General features: G+C 44.5%; 1 protein-coding gene across 2 annotated transcripts; it reads right to left on the bottom strand.

Annotated features, from left to right (window-relative positions):
* Window positions 1–1054: 1054 nt before the first annotated feature.
* Window positions 1055–12412, bottom strand: LOC148855369 (calmodulin). 2 transcript variants are annotated; one of them, XM_088983977.1, is made up of 6 exons: window positions 11008–12309; window positions 10193–10684; window positions 9943–10070; window positions 3803–3960; window positions 2544–2624; window positions 1055–1627 (listed from the first exon to the last, which is right to left on the bottom strand). In XM_088983977.1, the coding sequence occupies exons 3-6, from the start codon at window positions 9965–9967 to the stop codon at window positions 1493–1495; spliced, it is 399 nt and encodes a 132-aa protein (XP_088840103.1). In that variant the 5' UTR covers window positions 9968–10070; window positions 10193–10684; window positions 11008–12309; the 3' UTR covers window positions 1055–1492. The 2 variants fall into 2 exon arrangements, with proteins under 2 accessions (XP_088840103.1, XP_088840102.1); XM_088983976.1 differs by lacking the exons at window positions 9943–10070; window positions 10193–10684 and having other exon boundaries at window positions 12151–12412.
* Between the last annotated feature and the right edge of the window lie 9719 nt (window positions 12413–22131).

Genomic DNA, 22131 nt, shown 5'->3' with positions numbered 1-22131 from the left:
TTCTTGAGAAACATTTACCCGGGTAAGTGCATTTATCCATGTTCTTTTATTTCTCATGTAAATAAAGCAATGGCCATTTTAGCCATAAAAATCCATTACTAAAAGGGTGATTTTTTGTCCCGTTCAAGTGTTGGCAACTTTCCCTCTAAGTGGGAAAGTTATTCTCCACCTAGTAGATAAGGAAAATAAACTTTCCCTGGTCCCAGATAAATTTGAAAAAAGAACATAGGATTCTTGGTCATGGAGAACCAAAAATCTCATTGACCAACTTCCCCCCTCCCCCCCCCCCCCCCCCCTCTCAAAATCCAAAAAAGAATGCCCCATAGAGTTCTTGCCATGTTTGCTACATGACTTTGGTGGAGAAGATTGACCATTACCCTTGGGAGTATCCTTATCGTTTAATATATAGTTCTTTGATTTCTACTAGGAATTATTACTCTGTCATTCCAAATAAGGGTGTCAATGAACTAGTTTTGGATTGAACCCCATCCAAACCAAAATCAATTTGGATGGATTGGATGGACCAACAAGACATATTGAATTGGACCAAACCAGACTTAATGGTCCGAAGTATTTATTGGATTGGATTGGACCCATCCGTCCCTAATGAATTTATATTGAATTGGATTGGACCTAGACCAAACCATATATTCTTCTTCTTCTACCACTACTACTACCAATACTTTTTATTTTCTTCTTTTCCTATAACAAAAATAAGGGTTCAGCCCCTATATTTTTTGAATTTTATTTTCCTTCTTCCTTTTCTTTTCATGAATATGTTGATTTTCTATACTTTAATATGAAATTTATACTTTTCTTAATAAAAAATCATAAATAATTATTAAAGAAATATGGTTATGGTACCTATGAAACTACCCTAAGATCTATGTTTTTAACATAAAAAATCCATCGCCTAGACGATTAGGCACCCCCAGTTACCTAGACTCGCCTTGGCGCCTTAAAAACTATGTTTGCTCGATACACCCATACCGAATCAATATTTTGAAAAGCAACTAATAAAATATCAGAATTAACAATAATACGCAATTTCTCATGATTTTCAAATTTTACAAAGATATTCCATTAATATTATCACTAAATGATGAAGGCTGAAACATTATCGTAGTATGCCAACCAAATAATAAAAACTCTGCTCAACCAAATTACCAAACCAGGTCTACAAATCCATTCCACAAGCTAAAGATAGAAAAAAAAATTGAAATGAAAAGTTTGCCTCACCACTAAGGATGAGATGTACTAGTATTACTACATGTCGTGGTATGCCTACTTTCCATATGCATGTCTTATCCGAACAAGGTTTAGCTGAACACTTTCACTTTTCAGCGGGCTGTGGATCCATGCCAGTATTTAAATACATTGGGCCCGCATCTTTACAGTGGGGCCCATGAATTTATTAATGACGTGAATATCATTGATTCCACGGCCTGCTGAACAGCTAAAGCTAATCCGAATTCGTCTTATCCACCTGCACTCACTTGCCCAGCATCATTCTCACGAATTCCTCATAGTTGACTTGACCATCACCATCAACATCTGCCTCTCGGATCATCTCATCCACTTCTTCATCTGTTAATTTCTCTCCCAGGTTGGTCATCACATGTCGTAGCTACCCAGTTTCAAATAGACAAACAAGAAAGGTCAATTTCTTCTGGCCAAGAAGAAAAAACAATAGTATATTTGAAAGGGACAAACATATCCCAACAGCTCCAATAACATCTAAAAGGTATATGTTAATACTTTGGAGTAATGATGGTCTGTTTTGTAATTAGAAATGTTAATCGCCGGTCTGTTTAGATTAAGGAGACGGCAACTTTCAGAGTAAGACATTTTCTGTAGCCGGCAGTTAAGATGGCAATCCAGAATATGACCATTTGGGAGGGGGATTTCACACAGTGGCCTCTGGTGTTACATGAGCTGAGAAACCTAGAACGCCATGAAGCCATGTTCGGTAAAAAACCAGAAAGCTGATAAAAGGCTTACTACATGAGCTGCAAAACTGGCTTTCAGGTAGAGCTATCTCAGGTAGCTTCTCCAAAGTGGCTCGGTCAAAGCAGATCAATCAATGCAAAAGACCTCCCAAACGATCTCTAGACCACATTATTTAATAATCACCTAACATTGCCACTGTTTCACATGTGTACAGCTTATGTTCATTTTTCAATAATGCAAAAAGAGAGCCATATCCTCACAATTGATGGTTTATGGTTTGAAATGTAATTAAAAAAGTATTTAACAAATTCTATGGAAGTCATTCATATGTGAAAAGTTAAATAGATGGCAAGGCACGGGAACCATGTTGCCAATGGCACTGTACATTTAACTTATCGAGAGGGCTCCCTGTGAACACAGGCATCAACATTTGCCATCTCAATCCTCCATGTCACAGAAAATCCCTCTATGCAGGCTTCAAAGCTGCTGGCAGCAAGATACCAGAATGCATTTTTCCCTCATTTAAAGCAGAGATAGAGAGGAGAGAGAAAGAGAGAGACAGAGAGAGAGAGAGAGAGAGAGAGAGAGATTACCTCTGCAGCAGAAATAAACCCATTTTGGTCCTTGTCAAAGACCTTAAACGCTTCCTTCAATTCCTCCTCAGAATCAGTGTCCTTCAAGAGGAGAGAAGAAAAGAATATCAGATAGATGAATTTGTTGATCAAAAACAAATATCAGATAGATGAATTTTAAAGCCAAAGGCACATTGGGCCAAACTCCTAGATATTTTTTTATGAATAAACTGCTACAAAGAATGATAAGTATTATTGAAATGCCATCGGACTAGTTGTGAAACTAAGTAGACCTGTGTCAAATTGTGAACAGGGGTTATTTGCATTCAATCTTTTTTCTCCAACGCCCAATGGATAAGAATATATACTTAATGAAAATGCTAGGGTATTAACAGTCCATTATATAAAAGTAGGAAAATCAATATAATGCATTTCAGATTTGCTAATTGAACATTATAAAGAGTTAAGGTCATTTTTTAGGCACAAAACCAGACTTATTATTTATGTAAAAAGTTTATCAATGGCTTCTAGTCAGTAACATTCTCATGCCACAATCCAGGATTAAGTTTGTGGCTTTGAAAGTTGTCATCTAATATATGGTCATACATTAAAAAATATAAGCACATGAGACTATGACTACATCAGATTCTAATGGATAGTCACCATGAGAAAGAACAATTTGAAAAAACCATATAAACCACAGTCCACAGAAGATAATGCAGCACAAGAACGATGTCTTTAAATTGTACAGTGCAGAGGGAAAAACCAGTATAACATAGTTTTAGCTAAGTTGGGATAAGAATTTCATCCCCCAACCCCATAGAAAAGTATACCAGCATTTTAACTACTGTCTAAAGCCTCAAGCCCTAGGGAACACTTGGTTTGCAGCAATCAAATTTTTGATGAGTTGGTTTACAGCATATAATGTACGACCAAAACTCCATGCCAGCTGTCTTGCCATCTTTTGAGGCCCAAAGGTTGGCAGAATTTTGAGGAAAAACAGGTCAAAAATGAAAATTACAAGGCAAAATTGGGCCCTGAAGCAGTTACCAGGTGTGGTTGTGGTAGAATGTTCAAAAGTTGCACTGTCACAAATAAAACTACATTCCAAAATAGCCCCTAGATAAACTTGAACCATGTAATGTAGTAGACCAATAAAAATAATACTGTCTCAAAGCAGAAATACATAAGCTGTATAAAAATGGAAGTTCCATACAGCAGATACTAGTTACTTTTGCCCTGAAGCTCTTTCACATTTTGCACTGTGAAATTAAACTCACCTTCATCTTCCTTGCCATCAAATTGAGGAACTCAGGGAAATCAATTGTTCCATTTTGGTCAGCATCAACCTCATTAATCATATCCTGGAGTTCAGCTTCAGTTGGATTTTGGCCCAAAGACCTCATAACGGTACCCAGTTCTTTGGTGGTGATGCAACCTATACAATGATTTGGATTTCAGAAAGAAAACTTCATATTTCACGTGAAGGTGAAACGTTTAATTTTTTGTCAACAGTTGGAATATTCAAGGACTTCCAAATCTTCTTTTCATTTTCCTTCTTGATTTCCATTAAAAAGTTACATCAATGACTTTAGCAATCATCAATGGTGGAGAAAGCATTAAGGGATGTTGTCTCAGCTTCAAAGGTTTCTCAAGGCCAACATAACTTGTTACCTTGTAATCATAATTGATAGGTTGACAGTATAAAATCCTCAGGCTTGATAACAGCATTATGCTATAAACCAAATTACATTTAGATAATGAGCAAGTTATAGATTAAGAAATAGCAATTCAAGAACAGGTCATATTATGTGGAAAAGCTGCCAAAGTGCATTCAGGACACACTTGGTTTTGAATAACCCAACAAACACCATGAAACATCCATAATATTGTATAACATTTCAATGAGAGTGCCAACACAGAAAGGCAGCACTTATAGAAATCACTTTTCCTTTACTATTTATCAGAGGTGTTCATGGGTCAGGTTGGGTCGGTTTCAGGGATTTTGTTCAACCGACCCAACCTAGTCAGGTTGCTTATTCAGCAAACCAAAACCGACCAACACTGAAGTAAAACCCAAACATGAAGGGTCAGTTTGGGGAATCTACCCAAGAGACTTCAGATGTGCCAGGCAGCTCAGACCCAAACAAGAGGTTGTGTCGTGTATGCACCTGTGCATGACAGACTCCCTAAGTTTGGCAAGTTTAAGCCTTGTGGGTCTTTCTTGCAAGTCTTGCCAATCCCAAAAAGGCAATAGATAAAAGTGTGGGTCTTATTTCAATTAGACTTTGAAATTGACTCAAACTATGCCATAAAGTTCAGCTTTTCCCATATCCCATGTTTCCTTTTGTGTGTAAACTTTCCAACTCAAAAAAACAAAATAAAAAGAGGGAGGAAGAAATATTAGAAAATAGAAATAGCAATCCTAAAACCCAACACAAAAGCATTTCCCCATTTGACTATTGTTACTTAAAGCGGTTAACTAAGATAGGAAAGGACTAAGGACTAAGGAGCAACAGGATGGAAAGTTGGAAAAGCACTTTACATTACATGTTCAGTTTGGTTCGGGTTGGTTTCGGTGTTCACACTTGAAAACTGAAACCGACCCAATTTATCAGTTTATTTACTTACAAGAACTGAAATCGACCGATGATTTTGAAAAACCGACCAAATTTGGTTGGGTTGGGCCGGTTTGGTCGGTTTGACTCACATTATGAACACCCCTACTCTTTATGACTTAAAGCAAATGTTTTCTACACATTCCAATGCTAACTTTATCCTCACATTGATATAGAAAAAAAAATAATAGCATTACTTACCTGCAAAAAAAATTTAACACAGCACTCTGAGATTCTGAAAATAGATAGATTACAAGAGGTCCTAATCAATTCAGATCAACAAATATCATTATAAAGTAATTCACAAGCACCCAAATCCTAAAGAGTAACATAAAGTGGAAAATGATAGAGCATAATAGCAGGACACTATTCATGTAGACTACCCCAAATACTTGGGATTAATGTTGATGAGTTGAGTCAACCTGACTCCTGAGTTAGAAAGTTGCATGTCTTAGTAAGTCTTCTCCACATACTCTCTTTCAGGCTTTATGACAACACTTCTGTCATTAGATGTTGATAAAAGGGGAACAGCAACATCTAATTTATAGGCAACAAAAGGCAACATAAGGATTGAAATTCATATCAAATATTCATAATAAGTTTTGTACTTTTACAAAGTGGTTTAACTGAAATACTTATAGCTTTGAAATTTAGTGAATAAGTCAGTAAATACATTGTGAGCTCCTTTATGGCTAAATGTCTTGTTGGTCCGATTGCTATACTGCTAAAATTTTTCTTGTATGATTGTTTTATCCACTAAAAGATAAATTGACAAAGCAATAAGTCATTCAGTTCAGCCACTTCAGCCATTAAAAAATGGCCCCCAGCATAAACATTGGAAAGACCAGACTATGACAAAAGAAATAACTAATTAAAGATATGCTTCCCTCGGTTAGGGTCTAAGAAAACATACGGGTATTATCCAGCACGTTTTGGAAAACATAGCAGAATAGCTTTGACAATTCTATGGTGTGGATGAAATTTTTTCAGTTTCTAGGAAATATTTAATGTATAGGTCATCTTCCAAAAAAATCATTTTGTTAAAGATTCTTCAAGAAATTCATTTTGTGATTCTGGAACATTGAATTCTTGTTATTGGCAATACAAGGAAACAGAGAAAAAAGGACACCCAGATGCAAGTAAGGTCTGAATGTTCTAAGGAGATCCAAAACCTTTACACAAGAGGATCAAGTAAGAGGAGGGAAAAAATGAAGACGACAACAACAACAACGAACAAAAGATCCTCTTTGCAGTGCTTAAGAAAACCTCACAGCCAGGAGGGAAAAAGAAGAAGAAGCAAGGAAACGTGTGTTTATAAATAGAAGCTAAAAAAATAACTCACTTATTAATTTTTTAGTAGTAATGGCAAATGGAAGCAGGAAATGTAAATCCATAAACAAAGAACATGTAAAAACTCAGAGACGCAGAATTGACGAAGAGAAAAGTTGTTTGTCTTCATTAAAATAATCAGATATATATAGGCAATTATTACAAGGAGCTGATGTGGCATTTACAAATGAAACAACCAAAACCGAATCCGTATCCAATTAACGGATGGTAACAAACTCATTCTCGAGAGTGAGGTTTATCGCAGCTTCATCGCATAACATCTCGAGAGTGAGGCTCATCGCAGCTTTAGCGCAAGAGTAAAGTTCATCACAAGTTGCTTTATCACAACTTGCATCATCTAGGTATTCTCTCTAATACCCCCCCCCCCTTCAAGTTGGAGCATGAGGGTTAAAAATGCCTAACTTGGTTAACAAAGATGCAAATCTATCTCGGCCAATTGCTTTAGTGAAGATATCTGCAGGCTGAGCTGATGTAGGTAGATGAGCAGTAGTTATAGCTTTGGACTGAAGTTGTTCTCGCATAAAGTGGCAATTTATTTCGATGTGTTTGGTGCGCTCATGGAACACTGGATTAGCAGCGATGTGGAGTGTTGCCTTGTTGCCACAATACAGCTGCATCGGTTGTGGATGAAAAAGACCAAGATCAAAAAAGATTTGATTCAGCCATAAAAATTCACTAGTAGTGGTTGTCATTGCACAGTACTCTGCTTCAGTAGAAGAGCAGGCCACTGTTGCTTGCTTCTTGCTCTTCCATGACAAAGGAGATTGTCCTAGAGTTATAAGATAGACAGTGATAGATTTCCAACTGGTTGGGCAACCAGCCCAATCCGAGTCACAATAAGCTCGCAATTGGAGATCACAATCAGCCAGGAGAAGTATACCTTGCTTAGTAGTAGCCTTCAGTTATCGGATGACGTGCATTGCAGTGTCCAAATTGTTGTGGAGTGCTGCCTTGTTGCCACAATACAGCTGCATCGGTTGTGGATGAGAAAGACCAAGATCAAAGAAGATTTGCTTCAGCCATAAAAATTCACTAGTGGTGGTTGTCATTGCACAGTACTCTGCTTCAGTAGAAGAGCAGGCCACTGTTGCTTGCTTCTTGCTCTTCCATGACAAAGGAGATTGTCCTAGAGTTATAAGATAGCCAGTGATAGATTTCCAACTGGTTGGGCAACCAGCCTAATCCGAGTCACAATAAGCTCGCAATTGAAGATCACAATCAACCAGGAGAAGTATACCTTGCTTAGTAGTAGCCTTCAGTTATCGGATGACGTGCATTGCAGTGTCTAAATTGTTGTTGTCTAGGATCACTCATAAATTGACTTAGAATGTGAATTGAATAAGTGAGTTCTAGTCTTGTAATGGTGAGATAGAGGAGACGACCCACAAGTCGTCTATACTGATTGGCTTGAGCAATTGACTCACCAGATTCAGGTCCCAAATGAAGTTGTTGTGCAATGGGGAACATACTAGGTTTGCATCCTAACATATTTGCATCCTAAAGAATGACAAGGGTATATTTCCTTTGACTGAGAAAAATGTCGAAGAGGACCGAAAGATCTCAATGCCAAGAAAATATCGAAGAACGCCAAGGTCCTTGATTGGAAAACACTATCGTAGGTAGTCCTTAAGAGCAAAAATACGGGTTGGGTCATTTCCGGCAATTACCAAGCCATCAACATATGCAAGTACCACGAGAATGCTTGCTGATTGGACTAAAGTATAGAGGGTATTATCGACAATTGATTGCTTGAAGCCCCGTTGGCGAAGGGTATGAGCTAGACTTTCAAACCAATTGCGTGAGGTTTGCTTGAGGCCATAAATGGATCTGTTCAAGCAACATACTCGTTGATCCTTAGGAGACAGGAGTCTTGGTGGAGGCACCATGTAGATTTCTTCATGGAGAGTGCCATAGAGAAAAGCATTGTCTACATCCATCTGATGTAGATCCCAATTTCAGGCTGCATCCAGAGCTAAGAGGCAACGTACTGTTACTAGCTTGGCAACTGAGGCATATGTCTCTGTATAATCAATGCCTTCGGATTGAGTATAGCCTCTTGCTACCAAATGGGCTTTGTAACGCTCAATAGTTCCATCAGATTTATACTTGACTTTGTAGACCCAATGGGAGTCTTTCCTGGTGGCAGGTCAGTCAATATCTAAGTATGGGTGTGTTCAAGTGCAGCTAGTTCGCCTGACATAGCTTGTTTCCAACAGTCATGTTTTTTGGCTTCATCATAACAAGAAGGTTCAGGTTGGGCAGAGGGGATTGGTCCCATAGTTAAAAAATTGGAAATTGGGTGGTGAGTGCTGCATGACTTAGTTTGTGATTGAAGTGTTGGACAAATGTAGTCAGTCAGGTGTGGAGGAGGTTTCTTGGAGCAAAGTGGGCGATGGTTATGTGAGGTGGGAGAGCTAGAAACAGCTGGTTCAGAAGTTGGCGAAGTGATGAAGTCCATGTCACCAGTGTGTTCAAGCAATTCTGAACTATCACTAATGGAGGGCTATGAACTGTCACAAACAGGTTCAGTTCCAGGTGTTTGACTAGGAACTGTGTCAGCCACTGTATCATCGACTGTTGGCAGAGGTATTGTTGATGATGGAAATGGCTCCAAAAATACTTCATCAACAAAGGGAAATTTGTGTTCAAGGAAAATCACATCTCTGGACACAAATGTCCGCTTGGTTGTCAAATCATATAATTTGTATCATTTTTTACCATTAAGATACCCAACAAACACACATTTGGTGGCACGGGTATCAAATTTATCACGCCCACATCTAGATGTACTTGCATAGCAGAGGCAACCTAATGTTCTGAAATGATGAGGGCTTGCTAAAAGGTTCACATGGTGATTTTCCAGCAAGTATTGGAGTGGGTAGACAATTGATGATGTAGGCTGCTGTCAGAACACATTCTCCCCAGAACTCGATTGGCAAGTGCGCTTGGAACTGCAAGGCCCTTGCTATCTCAAGTAAGTGTCTGTGCTTGCGCTCAATCACACCATTCTTTTGAGGGATGTCTATGCAAGATGTTTGTTATAAGATTCCATGTGATTTCAAACAATCTTGAACAGGTCCAGAGAAAATTTTGGATCCACCATCCGAATGAATATACTTAACTTGGGCATTGAACTGTGTTTTCACCATTTCACAAAACATTCCAAGAAAAGAACAGGCATCTAATTTATATCGTAACAAATATACTCAAGTACCTCGAGTACAATCATCTGCAATTGTCAAGAAATAATGAGCTCCATAATGAGATAGAGTCCAATAGCCTCCCCAGATGTCACAATGAGTGCAAATTGGGCATCAGATCTAGTATGACTAATAGGAAAAGATATACGTATTTGTTTGGCTCGAAAGCATGTGTCACAACAATCATCATTTGGTACAGTAATGTACAGTTCCAGAATCAAAGCTAGTTTCTCATAAGAAGCATGTCCCAACCTTGAATGCCATATGCGTGGATCATGTGCACAGGTACTGTGCAAAGAAAATGATGATGAAAAGGACGTGAAATGATACAGCCCGTCACGCACTAGACCCACACCAATCAGCTTCTTGGATGTCAAGTCCTGAAGAGCACAGAAAGTCGGAAAGAATAATACAGTACAGCTCAGATCTTTGGTAAGTTTACCAACAAATATAAGATTGCATTGAAATCCCGGAATGAATAACACACCCTTTAATACCATACCTGAGGACAATGCTATGTCACTCTGTGACTAACTGGTAACAGTGTTCCATTTGGCAACTGAACCAGTTTTAGTGTTGATGCCAAAGTAAAAGATGTAGCAAATCCAGAATTAGCAGGAACCGTATGATCTAAGGCCCCACTATCCAAAAGCTAGGAAGGGGTAGTGATTTTACCCGCAAAGTTAGCTGAGAAAGTATGTTTATCTTTGTTCAAAAGATCAGACAGACTGTTGATGATGCTCAACAATTGTTGATATTGTTCCTTGGATAGGCTGGGAATCGAAGAGACTCGTTGGACTAAGTTCGTACCAACAACAACCTTTTCTTGATTGTCAGTATTGTTCTTGAATGTGGCCTTTGATCAAGTTCCCCAATTTGGTGGATATCCAAACAATTCAAAACAACGGTCCTTGTTGTGACCCTGTTTCTTGGAGTGATCACATCGAATCTTGGACTTTTCTTTTCCTCCTTTTGGATTGAATTTTGGGCGGGCCTGCAACATGAAAAGCAACAACCTCCACAGTTGGACCATGTTAAGCAATCAAAGATTGATGTCTTTCTTCTTGTGACACAAGTGCATAGACTCTACTGATGCTCGGTAGAGGATCCATGCTCAAGATGCTCAATCTGATGTTGTTGAATTTTTCATTCAGACCCAACAAAAATTGATACACCTTATCTCTTTCCCGTTCTATAACAAAATTTTTCTGGATTCCACAGGTACACATACATAATGGTCCAGCAATATAGGTTGATAACTCATCCCAGATCCCTTTGAGTTTTGAGAAGTAAACAGAGACAAGGAAATTTTCTTACTTGAGCAGCATGCGTTCTCTTTTGAGATGAAAGATCCTTGGTGCATTTCCTTGTGAGAATCTTTCTTCCAAATCTTTCCACATTTCTTGAGCGTTTTCAGCATAGGCTACACTTTCATGGAGATTTTTGGTTAGCGCATTGAAGATCCATGATACCACCATGGAATTGCATTTCAACCAGGCAAGAAATTCTGCCTGATTCGTCGGATCTGGCTTCTGAATCATTCCATTCATGAAGCCAATCTTGTTCTTGGCACTGAGAGCATTAATCATTGCTCTTTGCCAAGTCATGTAGTTGTCTTCATTAAGAAGACAAGAAACAAGCATCATGCCAGGGCTATCAAAAGGATGTAGGTAGAAGAGTGAATTCTGATCACTTCACGGCCATCAATGTTGATAAAAGAAAAGGGCAAAACAAGAAGGAGACTTGAGTCAAGAAATGTAAAACAAGATGCAGAAGAGGACTAAAAACAAGAAACGAAAATTTCCGCAAGAATCTGAATTTCCCGAGGACCTGTAATATATATAGGCAATTATCACAAGGAGCTGATGTGGCATTTACAAATGAAACAACCAAAACCAAATCCGTAACCGATTAAGGGATGGTAACAAACTCATTCTCGAGAGTGAGGTTTATAGCAGCTTAATCGCATAACATCTGGAAGAGTGATGTTCATCGCAGCTTAATCGCATAACATCTCGAGAGTGATGTTCATCGCAGCTTCAGCGCAGGAGTAAAGTTCATCGCAAGTTGCTAGCAACTTGCGTCATCCGGATATTCTATCTAATAGAACACAAATGTAATATAAAATATTAGAAGTATAAGATCTCGATCTATCATTCTCACATTCCAGGTCAACAATCCCTCTAATATTTAGAAACAAAACGGTAACGAGCTCAAGAGTAAAGTAACATTCCCTCTGCTCAAAGCAAGAATGCAAGCATAATAATCAATAACAGTCGAAACCCGTACACCTAAAATAGAAGAGAAAGGCGACTGAAGGAAATAAGCCACTAGCATTTCCACGCAAATCCAGAATGTCAACATTTTAGGGTTTCAATTTGAAAAGAACCTCCGAAACGAAAGCCATAGCTCAATGACGTTACTAAAAACAAGAAATAAACAGATGGAGATAAAATCTACCATCGCCATCCTTATCGAAGAGACTGAAAGCCTCCTTGAACTCCGAGATCTGCTCTTCCGTTAACTGCTCCGCCATTGATTTTTTCAAACAGGGAGAGAGAGAGAGAGAGAGAGAGAGATTTGCTCAGCGAGTTTTGGTTTCTTCTCCAAGTTCTCTTCTTCTGTAATTAAAAGGGCAGGTTTCCTTCAAACGTCCGTGAAGACTGGTTGTCACGTGACATGAGCTGTATTGGGCGAAACTTGGGACCCGCCATAATCCTTCAAACGTCCGTGTATGGATTTTTTAAAATTTTATGTAATACTAGCCTCCAAAATTTTCTGAAAATTTAACTTTGTTAGCTCCAAAATATTTAAATTTTCTTTTAATTTATCAGCCCCAAAAATTTCTAAAAATTTTTAACTTTATCAGCCCTCAAAATTTTCACAAAATATTTTAACTTTATCAACCCCCAAATTTTCAAAAAAAAATCAATTTTATTAGCCTCCAATTTTTCAGAAAAAATTCAATTTTATTAACCCACAAGTTTTCTAAAACTTTTAAATTTATTTAACCCTAGTATTGGCAAGGTAGTATTGAATAATGCAAAGTTGTAAATGTTGATGGGTGTGCAGGTTTTGTGTATTGTGATTTGCATAAGGTTTGTATTGCTTAGTTTGCATATGGGATATTTGTGAACTACATGCAAATATGTGGTGTTGTAATAATAGTGGTATAAATATGAATATGAATTTTAGTGTGTTAATGTATGAGCATGTAATAGTGTTATGGGCTATAAGTTTTCTGGTATCGTATATGAGGAATGTTGAATGGTAAGCTGTAAGTGATGTGTATAGAAATATGAACATTATGCGTGTGGTGGTGTTATGATTGTTATGTTGTGGGTATGTAATGTATAAATTTGTATATATGAGAATATGCATATGTATTTGAGTACGATCGTTATTGTTGAAATGCATCTATGAAATGCATATTGATGGAGCGCGATTCGGCTGGTCTTAGCTGTCCGTTGCCTTGCTTTTGAACGAGGTAATAGGGAACCTGAAACGGAAGAGGTGGGAAAGCTCCGGGGGGAACCCGGTGTAGAGGCTCCGAAGCTCAAGTTAGAATCCTTCAAAGACAAGGTAATACCAGATAGCGCAAAGTTTTTGCATACCTCCGTTGTCGGGGGGCAGGGGGCTCTTATAGTCACTTCGTGTACTCGTCCCGAGGCCCTTGTCAGATCGGGTATGATTACCCTTGCGCTTGTCAACTCGGCCATCGTCCCTTCTGTTGAGATAGAACCGTCACTGCCTAACTGTCTAACTGGAGATGGCGGCGTCAGTGGCGGTGGCAGGTGGCCGTTTAGAGTGCTACTGCCAAACGTCAGATCCCAAGTCAGTCAGGCGTGGCGTCCTCGGGCACGGACTTCCCTGGTGTCAGGCATGGTACGACTTGTTTGGCTTTGGTGCCTAGAAGATGATGCGAAGTGTTGAGCGAGGCAGTCTTGAGCTCGGAGGTATCCCGAACTGTTACAAGGTGGGTCAGTTCGGCGAAGTGTATCCCGAGCTTTTACAAGGTAGTTCGGCGAAGTCTGTCCCGAGCTGTTACAAGGTGGGTCAGTTCGGCGAAGTGTATCCCGAGCTTTTACAAGGTAGTTCGGCGAAGTCTGTCCCAAGCTGTTACAAGGTGGGTCAGTTCGGTGAAGTGTATCCCGAGCTGTTACAAGGTAGTTCGGCGAAGTCTATCCCGAGCTGTTACAAGGTGGGTCAGTTCGGTGAAGTGTTTCCTGAGCTGTTACAAGGTAGTTCGGCAAAGTCTGTCCCGAGCTGTTACAAGGGGGGTTAGTTCGGCGAAGTGTGCCCTTGTTCCCGCCTAGGCTTGGCCCCCTTTTGTCGAGCTGCCGTTTCTGCCATGTGTCTCATAATAAAGAGGTTGGGCCAAATCTTCCTTCATCAATTGCCCCCCACTCCTTGCGCCGAGGGCCTTGCCATGGTGCGGGGAGTTTTCACGAGGTGGTTGTAGATTTGTACCGTCCTTCAAATCTCCACTGTATGACACGCTTTTGCTAGGGTTTTTTCGGTTTTCGAGAAGGCTGAAAACGTGCTTACTCAAGAATGCTGGTGGTTGTGACCGTGCGTTTTTAAATTTCAAACCCACTCGCGCCGCTGGGACGTGACAACGGGTCATTTCAAAAAGGCACGCCACTGTTGTACGTGCGCCGTCGACTGTCAGGGAGACGTGCAGCGCGTCAGTTTCGAAAAGACGCGTGTCGAAGCGACGTCGGTAAGAACGTGGGCCGTCGGATCTTCTTCAGTCTGCACGGTCGATTCTTGGTTACTGTAGCTATAAATAGTGGGGGACCCCGGTTGGTTTGTCACTTCTACGGTTTGTCTACTGAGTGCGCGTCCAACCTTTCAACTCGCGTCCAAGTCTTTTCCAGCTCGCGTCAAGGCTGGTTACACAGTCTTCACGGTTCTTTGGCTTATTCTTCAAACTTTCCGGTGAGTACTTTCTTGAATCTATCTTTCCCTCAATGTCTAGCTTTGATAGCTCAGACGATTCTTCGAGTAGGGCCGACGTAGGTTCCACCAACCGAGTCGTGTCCCCAGACTGCCTCAGTGATCCTGAGGTGGAGCCTGAAGACTATGAACTCGTGGGCCGAGTCGCTTCGGGCAGTTTGGCGTCTACCTCCCGCCGAGGTCGGATGCTAGACAGGTTTGGTCCTTCGACCATGACCCCTGAGGGGCTTCAATCCATACTTCTGTCCTATAATCTTCCTGGGGGGTACACATATTTCATTCCTTCGGGTAGCTTTCCTTGGGAACACGGTCCCGACGAGATCGTGATTTTTTGAGAGCAGCTCGCTGCAAGGTTGCGACTTCCTTTCCATCGCCTCCTCGTCGAAGTCATAAACCACTTCGGTGTCACCATTGGCCAGCTTCATCCGAACTCTATTCGGAACCTGGTGGGGACAATATCCCTTTTTTGCGAGCAGAACTTCCCCTTAGACTTAGAGATATTCTCTTCTATCTTGATGCTCAAGAGACAGGCGGGTCCTCTTCCTGGGGGAAGACGGGCGTATTACCTTACTCCTCGCCAAGGTTTTAAACTTCTGCACGATCTTCCTAACAAGGTCCCAGCGTGGAAGTGGGACTACTTCGGCGTACGAAGTGCACAAGGATGGCCCTTCCAGACCGGGTGGGGTGAGGCCGCTCCCGACTTGGGCGTAACTCTTGATAAAGAGACGGTGAAGGGTAGGAGCGTGTTGACGCCGAACTACGCTCTTCAGAAGAGTAGGGACGCTACTTTCCCCGAGGAGATCGCGGCGTGGACCGATCTTCCCTTGAATCAGGTCGCTTGCCGTGGCGTAACGCATGCCATGGTGGTAAGTTAGACCTTTTTTATTCTGTTGCTTCTGCTGTCATTTTGCTCACTTGTTTCTTTTGGTAGGTGAATTCTTCGATTCATGCCTTGGCGGCCCAAGTGGAGAGGAGCTCGCGACAGGCGCGAGCTGCTGAGGCTGCCGCTCATGCTACTGAAGAAGCCTTCCGTGCTGCAGAGGCAAATACCCGGGCTGCTGAGGCGGCTGCTTATGCTACTGAAAAGGCTGCTCGCGTCGCGATGGCCAGACAGGCGAGGTCTCAGCGTGACGCCGAGGCCATGGGGGTAGTTGTCAAGCATATGGCGGACTTGAAGTAGGATTTGCAGCATCAAGTCGAGTATCTTCAGGAGGACATTAGGGAGAGAACACAGATTTTTTCCCAAGGCATTGAAGACGCCAAGAAGAAGGCAGTTGAAGACTACATTGCCTCCCCGCGTTTTGACGATCTGATGGTGGACTCTTACAGGAGGGGGTTCAAGTTGAGCCGGTGGATGATCCGGAATACATACCCCAACCTCGATGTAAGTGCCATAACCACTTCGCGCATAACTCAGGAGATGGCCAATGCTGCCGATGGTGAGCCGGACTCTGAAGGAGAGGCAGGGCCTTCGGGTGTTGTTGATGTGCCTTCCGATGGCGAAGAAGTGGCTCCGGGCATGTAATTTTTTTTTTTTTGCCAGTGTACTGTTTCTTGCAATGGAGTCTTTTTCCCCTTGCTCACCTTCCCCGAGCTATTTCTTTGCCGGGTTTTTAAATTTCCGTGGCCTTTTATGCCGCAAACTGATTTTTGCCGAGCTGATAATGTGTTGAAGTTCCTCGGCTTGCCTTGTGGCACATGGCCTGATTTCGTCCACTTCGCTAGGTGGTTTATAGGTAGTATCGCCTCAAGTTCACGATGTTCCACGTTTGGGGTACTCGTTTGCCCTCCAAGGTTTCGAGTTCGTATGCGCCCCCGAGCGCTGTTTTTACTTTATAGGGCCCTTCCCAATTAGGTCCAAGCTTGCCGACGCCGGGTTCGGGCACCATAATCTTACGGAGGACCAGGTCGCCGACTCGGAAGCTTCGTTGCTTTACTCTGCTATTGTAGTAGCGAGCTACCTGCTGATGGTATGCCGCTGTTCGGATGTGCGCAAGGTCCCTTACCTCGTCCAGTAGGTCAAGGTTGGTGCGTAATTCGTCTTCGTTCGTCCGATTGTCATATGTTTCTAATCGCAACGTCGGTATTTCGATTTCCGTCGGGGTCACCGCTTCAGTGCCGTAGGTGAGGTTGAAGGGGGTTTCTCCCGTGGCTGCTTTTTCGGTCGTTCGATGAGCCCATAAGACACTTGGTAGCTCTTCGGCCCACAATCCCTTAGCACGATCCAGACGTGCTTTCAGTCCGCGCAGGATGGCTCTGTTCATCACTTCCGTCTGGCCGTTTGCCTGTGGGTGCGCGACTGACGTGAAATTTTGCTGAATCCACATGTCTTGGCACCACTCTTGGAACTTGATATCCTCAAACTGTTTGCCGTTGTCGGAGATTAGAACCCGAGGTAATCCGAACCGACATACTATGTTCTTCCAAAAGAAGTTCAGTATGTTTCGAGTCGTGACAGTTGCCAGAGGTTCGGCTTCTATCCACTTCGTAAAATAATCTACCGCAACAACTAAGAATTTTCTTCCGCCTGTTGCTGGTGGGAATGGCCCAAGGAGGTCGATGCCCCATTGTGCAAAGGGCCACGGGCTGGCGAGGTATTTGAGGTCGGAGGCAAGTTGATGATGGATGTTAGCGTGCTTCTGACACTTGTCGCATTTTCTAACGAGCTCGACAGCTTCTGCCTTCATTGTTGGCCAGTAGTATCCTTGTTGAAGTGCCTTTTGGGTGAGTGCTCTGCCCCCCAAGTGTCCGCCGCACAGGCCTTCATGAGTGTCGCGGAGTACAAACTCGGCTTCGGTAGGTCGCAGGCACCGCAAATAGGGGAGCGTGTATGACCGTCGGTATAACCGTTCGTCTATTATGACATATTTGGCCGCCTGGCGCTGCACCCTCTTGGCCGCATTGCGTTCGGCAGGGAGGGTTCCGTCTATCAGGAAGCTCGCAAGTGGATCGATCCAGCTCGGCTCTGCTTCTAAGATGGGAGCGACCTCCTCTGTCCCCCCGAGAATACTAGGCCGAGGTAAGTCCTCTATGTACACAGTTCTCATATTGTTGTGACTCGTGCTGGCTAACCGGGATAGGGCATCGGCCTCAGTGTTTTCGGACCTCGGGATTTGCCTGATGATGTGTGACCGGAAGTTGAGCAGGGCTTCTTTTACTTTGGCCAAATATGCGATCATGGAGAGATCGCGTGCTTCGTATTCGCCGGTATGGTTTACCACGAGTTGAGAATCGCTGCAGATGACCAAGTGTTTTGCCTTAACCTTTCACGCTAGGTCCAGCCCGGCGATCAGTGCTTAGTACTCTGCCTCGTTGTTGGATGCTGCGAACTCAAAGCGTAGTGCATAGTCTACTTTTGTGCCACTCGGGCCGCACAAGACTATTCCAGCTCCGCTGCCCTGCCGGTTCGAGGAACCATCCACGTGAAGGATCCAGGGCTCCTCATCCCAATTCGCTCTTCGCCTGATCAGGAGAGATGCCACACTGGGTGCTACTTCACGGGGTTCGAACTCTATGGGCTCAGGAGCTCCGGGTTCGCCGCAAATGGGGACCTCGGGCTCGACCTGTGGGGCTTCATGGCTGAAAGTGCAATCGGCGATAAAATCTGCCAAAGCTTGGGCCTCAGTTTGTACTGGAGATCGTACTCGCTGAGTTCGATGGCCCATTTCGTCAGTCGACCGGAGACTTCGGGTTTGAGTAAAACTTGTCTGAGAGGTTTGTCAGTTAGGACGATGACTGTGTGAGCCTGGAAGTACGGGCGGAGTTTCCGAGCTGCTATTATTAGGGCGTATGCTAGTTTTTCTATCTCCGGGTACCTTGCCTCTGCTCCCTGCAAAATCTTACTAACATAATATATGGGTCGTTGGACCCGGTCTGTTTCCTTTATTAGTACCGAACTGACGGCCTCGTCGCTGGCCGAGAGGTACAGTTGTAAGACCTCGCCCACCTCGGGCCGGGCTAAGGTTGGCACAATAGCGAGGTAACCTTTTAGTTCATCGAACGCGAACTGGCAGTCATGGGTCCACTCGAACCCTTTGCCTTTGACTGCCTTGAAGAAGGGTAGGCAGCGGTCTGCTGACTTGGACAAGAAGCGACTTAGAGCGGCTATGCGGCCGTTCAGCCTCTAAACCTCTTTTACTTTCCGATGTGGTTTCATATCTAGAATGGCTTTTACTTTGTCCGGGTTGGCCTCAATACCGCGCCGATTGACAATGTAGCCTAGGAATTTGCCCGAGGTGACGCCGAAGACACACTTGTTGGGATTCAACTTCATACTAAACTGACGCAGAATTTGGAAAACAGAATCTAAGTCTTGTATTAACTCTTGTGAAAACTGAGTCTTGACGACCATGTCGTCTACATAGCACTCTATCTCCGTGCCAATTAGGGGCCGAAATAGCTTATTTACAAGTCTTTGGAAAGTTGCCCCGGCGTTTTTTAGTCCGAAGGGCATGACTTTGTAGCAATACAGGCCGAACTCGGTAATGAAGCTGGTTTTTTCCTCATCGGATGGGTCCATCCTAACTTAGTTGTAGCCCGAGTAGGCGTCCAGGAAGCTTAGCAACTTGTTTCCCGAGGTCGCATCCACTAGGCGGTCAATTCTGGGGAGGGGGAAGCAATCTTTCGGGCAAGCTCAGTTCAGGTCGGTATAGTCGACGCACATGCGCCACTTGCCGCTTGCCTTTTTTACCAACACCGGGTTGGCCACCCAGCTCGGGTAGTGGAATTCCCTTATGAAGTTTGCTGCGAGGAGCTTCTCAACCTCCTCGTCAACCACTCTCCAGCGTTCTGGGGCTAAGTTGCGTTTCTTCTGCCTAACGGGTCTGACTACACGGTCAGTATTAAGTTTGTGAGTTATCAGTCCGGGGCTAATGCCGGGCATGTCGGCCGTGAAACAAGCAAAAATATCTAAATTTTGAAGTAAAAAACTCACCAATTCGGCTCGTAGGGGATCTTCGATGGAAGCTCCGAGGCTTAGTGTGCGAGCTGGGTCCGTAGCTGAAGTCGGGATTGCGACTGTTTCCTCCGTGGGCGAAGCTCGCTCCTCACCTTGCTCCGCCGGCCGCTCCAGTTCGAGGTCGTCGGCCGCCTTGGTTTTGCCCTTCAGGGCGGCAACGTAGCACTTGCGGGACTCGAGCTGGTTGCCCCGCGCTACCCCTATACCGAAGTCCGTAGGGAACTTCATGGCCAAATAGTAGGTGGAGACCGCCGCCCGTAGGATATGCGTGATCGGCCGCCCTATTATGGCATTGTATGGGGAGGGGGTCGCGACCACCGGGAAATCATGGTTGAGTCTGACCGCACAAGGCCATGTGCCGACTTCCACAGGGACAGTTACTTTTCCGAGGGGCTTGACTTCCTCTCCGCTGAAACCTACCAGGGGAGTGTTCGCGGGCTTCAGCTCGCTCCTCTTTAACTGCAGCTGGTCAAATTCCGATTTGAAGAGGATGTCTGCTGAGCTGCCCGAATCTACGAGTACGTGCCTGACCTCGAAGTCGCTAATCCTTAGCTTAATGACAAGCGCGTCATCATGGGGGTAGTGGACTCCTTGCGCGTCGTCCTCCATGAAAAAGATTGGTTCTTCGGTCTTTGGTCTCTTTGGGGGGTTCCGTTCTTCGAGTGCCGCTTCGCGAACTGAAGTCCGGGCTGCTGCCGAGGTACACCCCGCTACCACCGAACCTCCCACTATTACATGGATGGTTCCCCGAACTGGCCTCTCTTCCGGAGGCTGCTTCTGCAACGGTTCGGCAGGTCTGTTGTTAGACTCGGGGGCATCCTTTTCGTGCTCCCCTTGCCGACCTGCTTTATTGTTATTGTTGTGCTGTACAAAGTTTCTCAAGTATCCGCGACGGATGAGTCCCTCTATCTCGTCCCGGAGGTTATTACACTGTTCGGTGCTATGACCATAGTCTCTATGGAAACTACAATACAAATTCTTGTTTCTCTCGTTCGGATTTCCTTTTAGGCGAGGTGGCCACTTAACGTACAGAGCGTCTTTGATCGTCATTAAGATCTCTGTCCGCCTCGTGTTTAACGGCGTGTAGTCCGTCCAAACTGCTAGGGGGGCCCGGAAGGACTGCTTCGGCTTCGGCTCCCGGGTCGGGTTTTTTCTATTCACCGGGTTGGAGAGCTCGCCTTCACTCTTCCTTTTCTCGTTCCCGCCTTCGGTTCGTTGGTTGATTTCTTCCTCTGTCCTCATAAACTTATCCGCGAGTTTGAGGAATTTGGCCACGGTCGCGGGTTGGTTGGCCACCATGTGCCACTTGAACTCTTTGTGCGTCCCCCCTCTTTTGGCTGCCGCGAGCTGCACTGCAGGGTCCAACCGCATTTGCAAGCATGCTTCGTTGAACCGCTTGATGTAGCCCCGAATAGATTCTCCTTCTCTTTGGACCACTTCGAAGATGCTTTCCTCTGTTCTGGGGCACCGTCAGCTGGTGACGAAGTGTGTGGTGAAGACTTGCACGAACTGGGCCCAGCACTTTATTGACCCGGGGGCCTGGTTCCTGTACCAAGTGCGGGCTACCCCCCTGAGGGTGGTGGTAAAGGCCACACACATGCACAATTCGCTAGCCCTGGCGAGGTGCATTTGCGACTGAAAGGCGTCAACGTGGTCGTTGGGGTCGAAGGACCCGTCGTACTTGTCCAGAGGTGGGAGCTTGAAGTCTATAGGTAAGGGGACCGCCAGGAGTTCCGATGCGAGGGGGGAAGGAACGCAGAGAGCCGGGATAGCCCCTACCTCGTCCGAGCTCGTGGCTTTGCCTCTGAATTCCGACAAGGCGCGGGTGGCGGTCTAGCGACTTCGCCGGCGCCTTCGCCGTTGAGCGGGCCTTGTGCTGGCGCTGCTGGCCTCCGTGTTACCGAGATCGATGGGCCCAGAGTGCTGGCAATCTGCCGCCAAGGCGCTGAATCGGTTTTCGGTGAGCGGGAGCTCGGGCTGGGAGCGCCAGGGTGCCGACCTCGCGGGCGAGGTTCCCGACCCGCCTGTGGGTTGCGAGGCGGGGATGACATTTTTCTCTCTTCGGCCTGGGGACGAGGCCTGGCTGTTGGGGTGGTTCTGGGGCCGGGAGGCCTTCGCCTGCCGGGGGCGCCCATCCTGCGGGGAGTCCTTAACCGGCCTCGGAGCGGGGTGGCGAGGTGGAAGTAATGGTTGGTTCAGTGGCAGTTGGGGGAACTGCTGTTGATAGTGATACTGGGAGATGTTGTGCAGCACTTGGTGCTGGTGAAGCTGGTGTTGCTGGAACTGTTGCATTTGGGCTTGCATTGCCCGCATGCACTGCATCAGGTCCTCCAATCGGTCTTGGCTAGCTGCCAGGGGGACGGCAGTTGGTTCAGTGAAGATTGTCTCAATGGGGAGAGGAAAGGGGACGTTTGTGGTAGGAGGGTTTACGGGTGCCACTGCTTGTGGCGTGTTCAGGATGGGGATCCCATACGCCGAAAGGGGGATGGTGAACTGTCCAACGCATACTACGGGGACCTGAAGTT

This window comes from Nelumbo lutea, chromosome 4 (genome assembly GCF_056320005.1).
Source record: "Nelumbo lutea isolate HS-2025 chromosome 4, American lotus-T2T, whole genome shotgun sequence".
NCBI lineage: Eukaryota > Viridiplantae > Streptophyta > Magnoliopsida > Proteales > Nelumbonaceae > Nelumbo > Nelumbo lutea.
Note: the sequence above shows the minus strand (reverse complement) of the source record. Positions and strands in the feature narration are given on the sequence as shown.

Bases quoted from the DNA above. Each gene is read 5' to 3' on its own strand.
- LOC148855369 (XM_088983976.1), bottom strand. From the start codon at position 12,226: ATGGCGGAGCAGTTAACGGAAGAGCAGATCTCGGAGTTCAAGGAGGCT. The intron at 3,961-12,150 runs GTAGATTTTATC...ATCATTGTATAG, and splicing joins CTTCGATAAGGATGGCGATG to GTTGCATCACCACCAAAGAA. The intron at 2,625-3,802 runs GTGAGTTTAATT...CTCCTCTTGAAG, and splicing joins TGATGGCAAGGAAGATGAAG to GACACTGATTCTGAGGAGGA.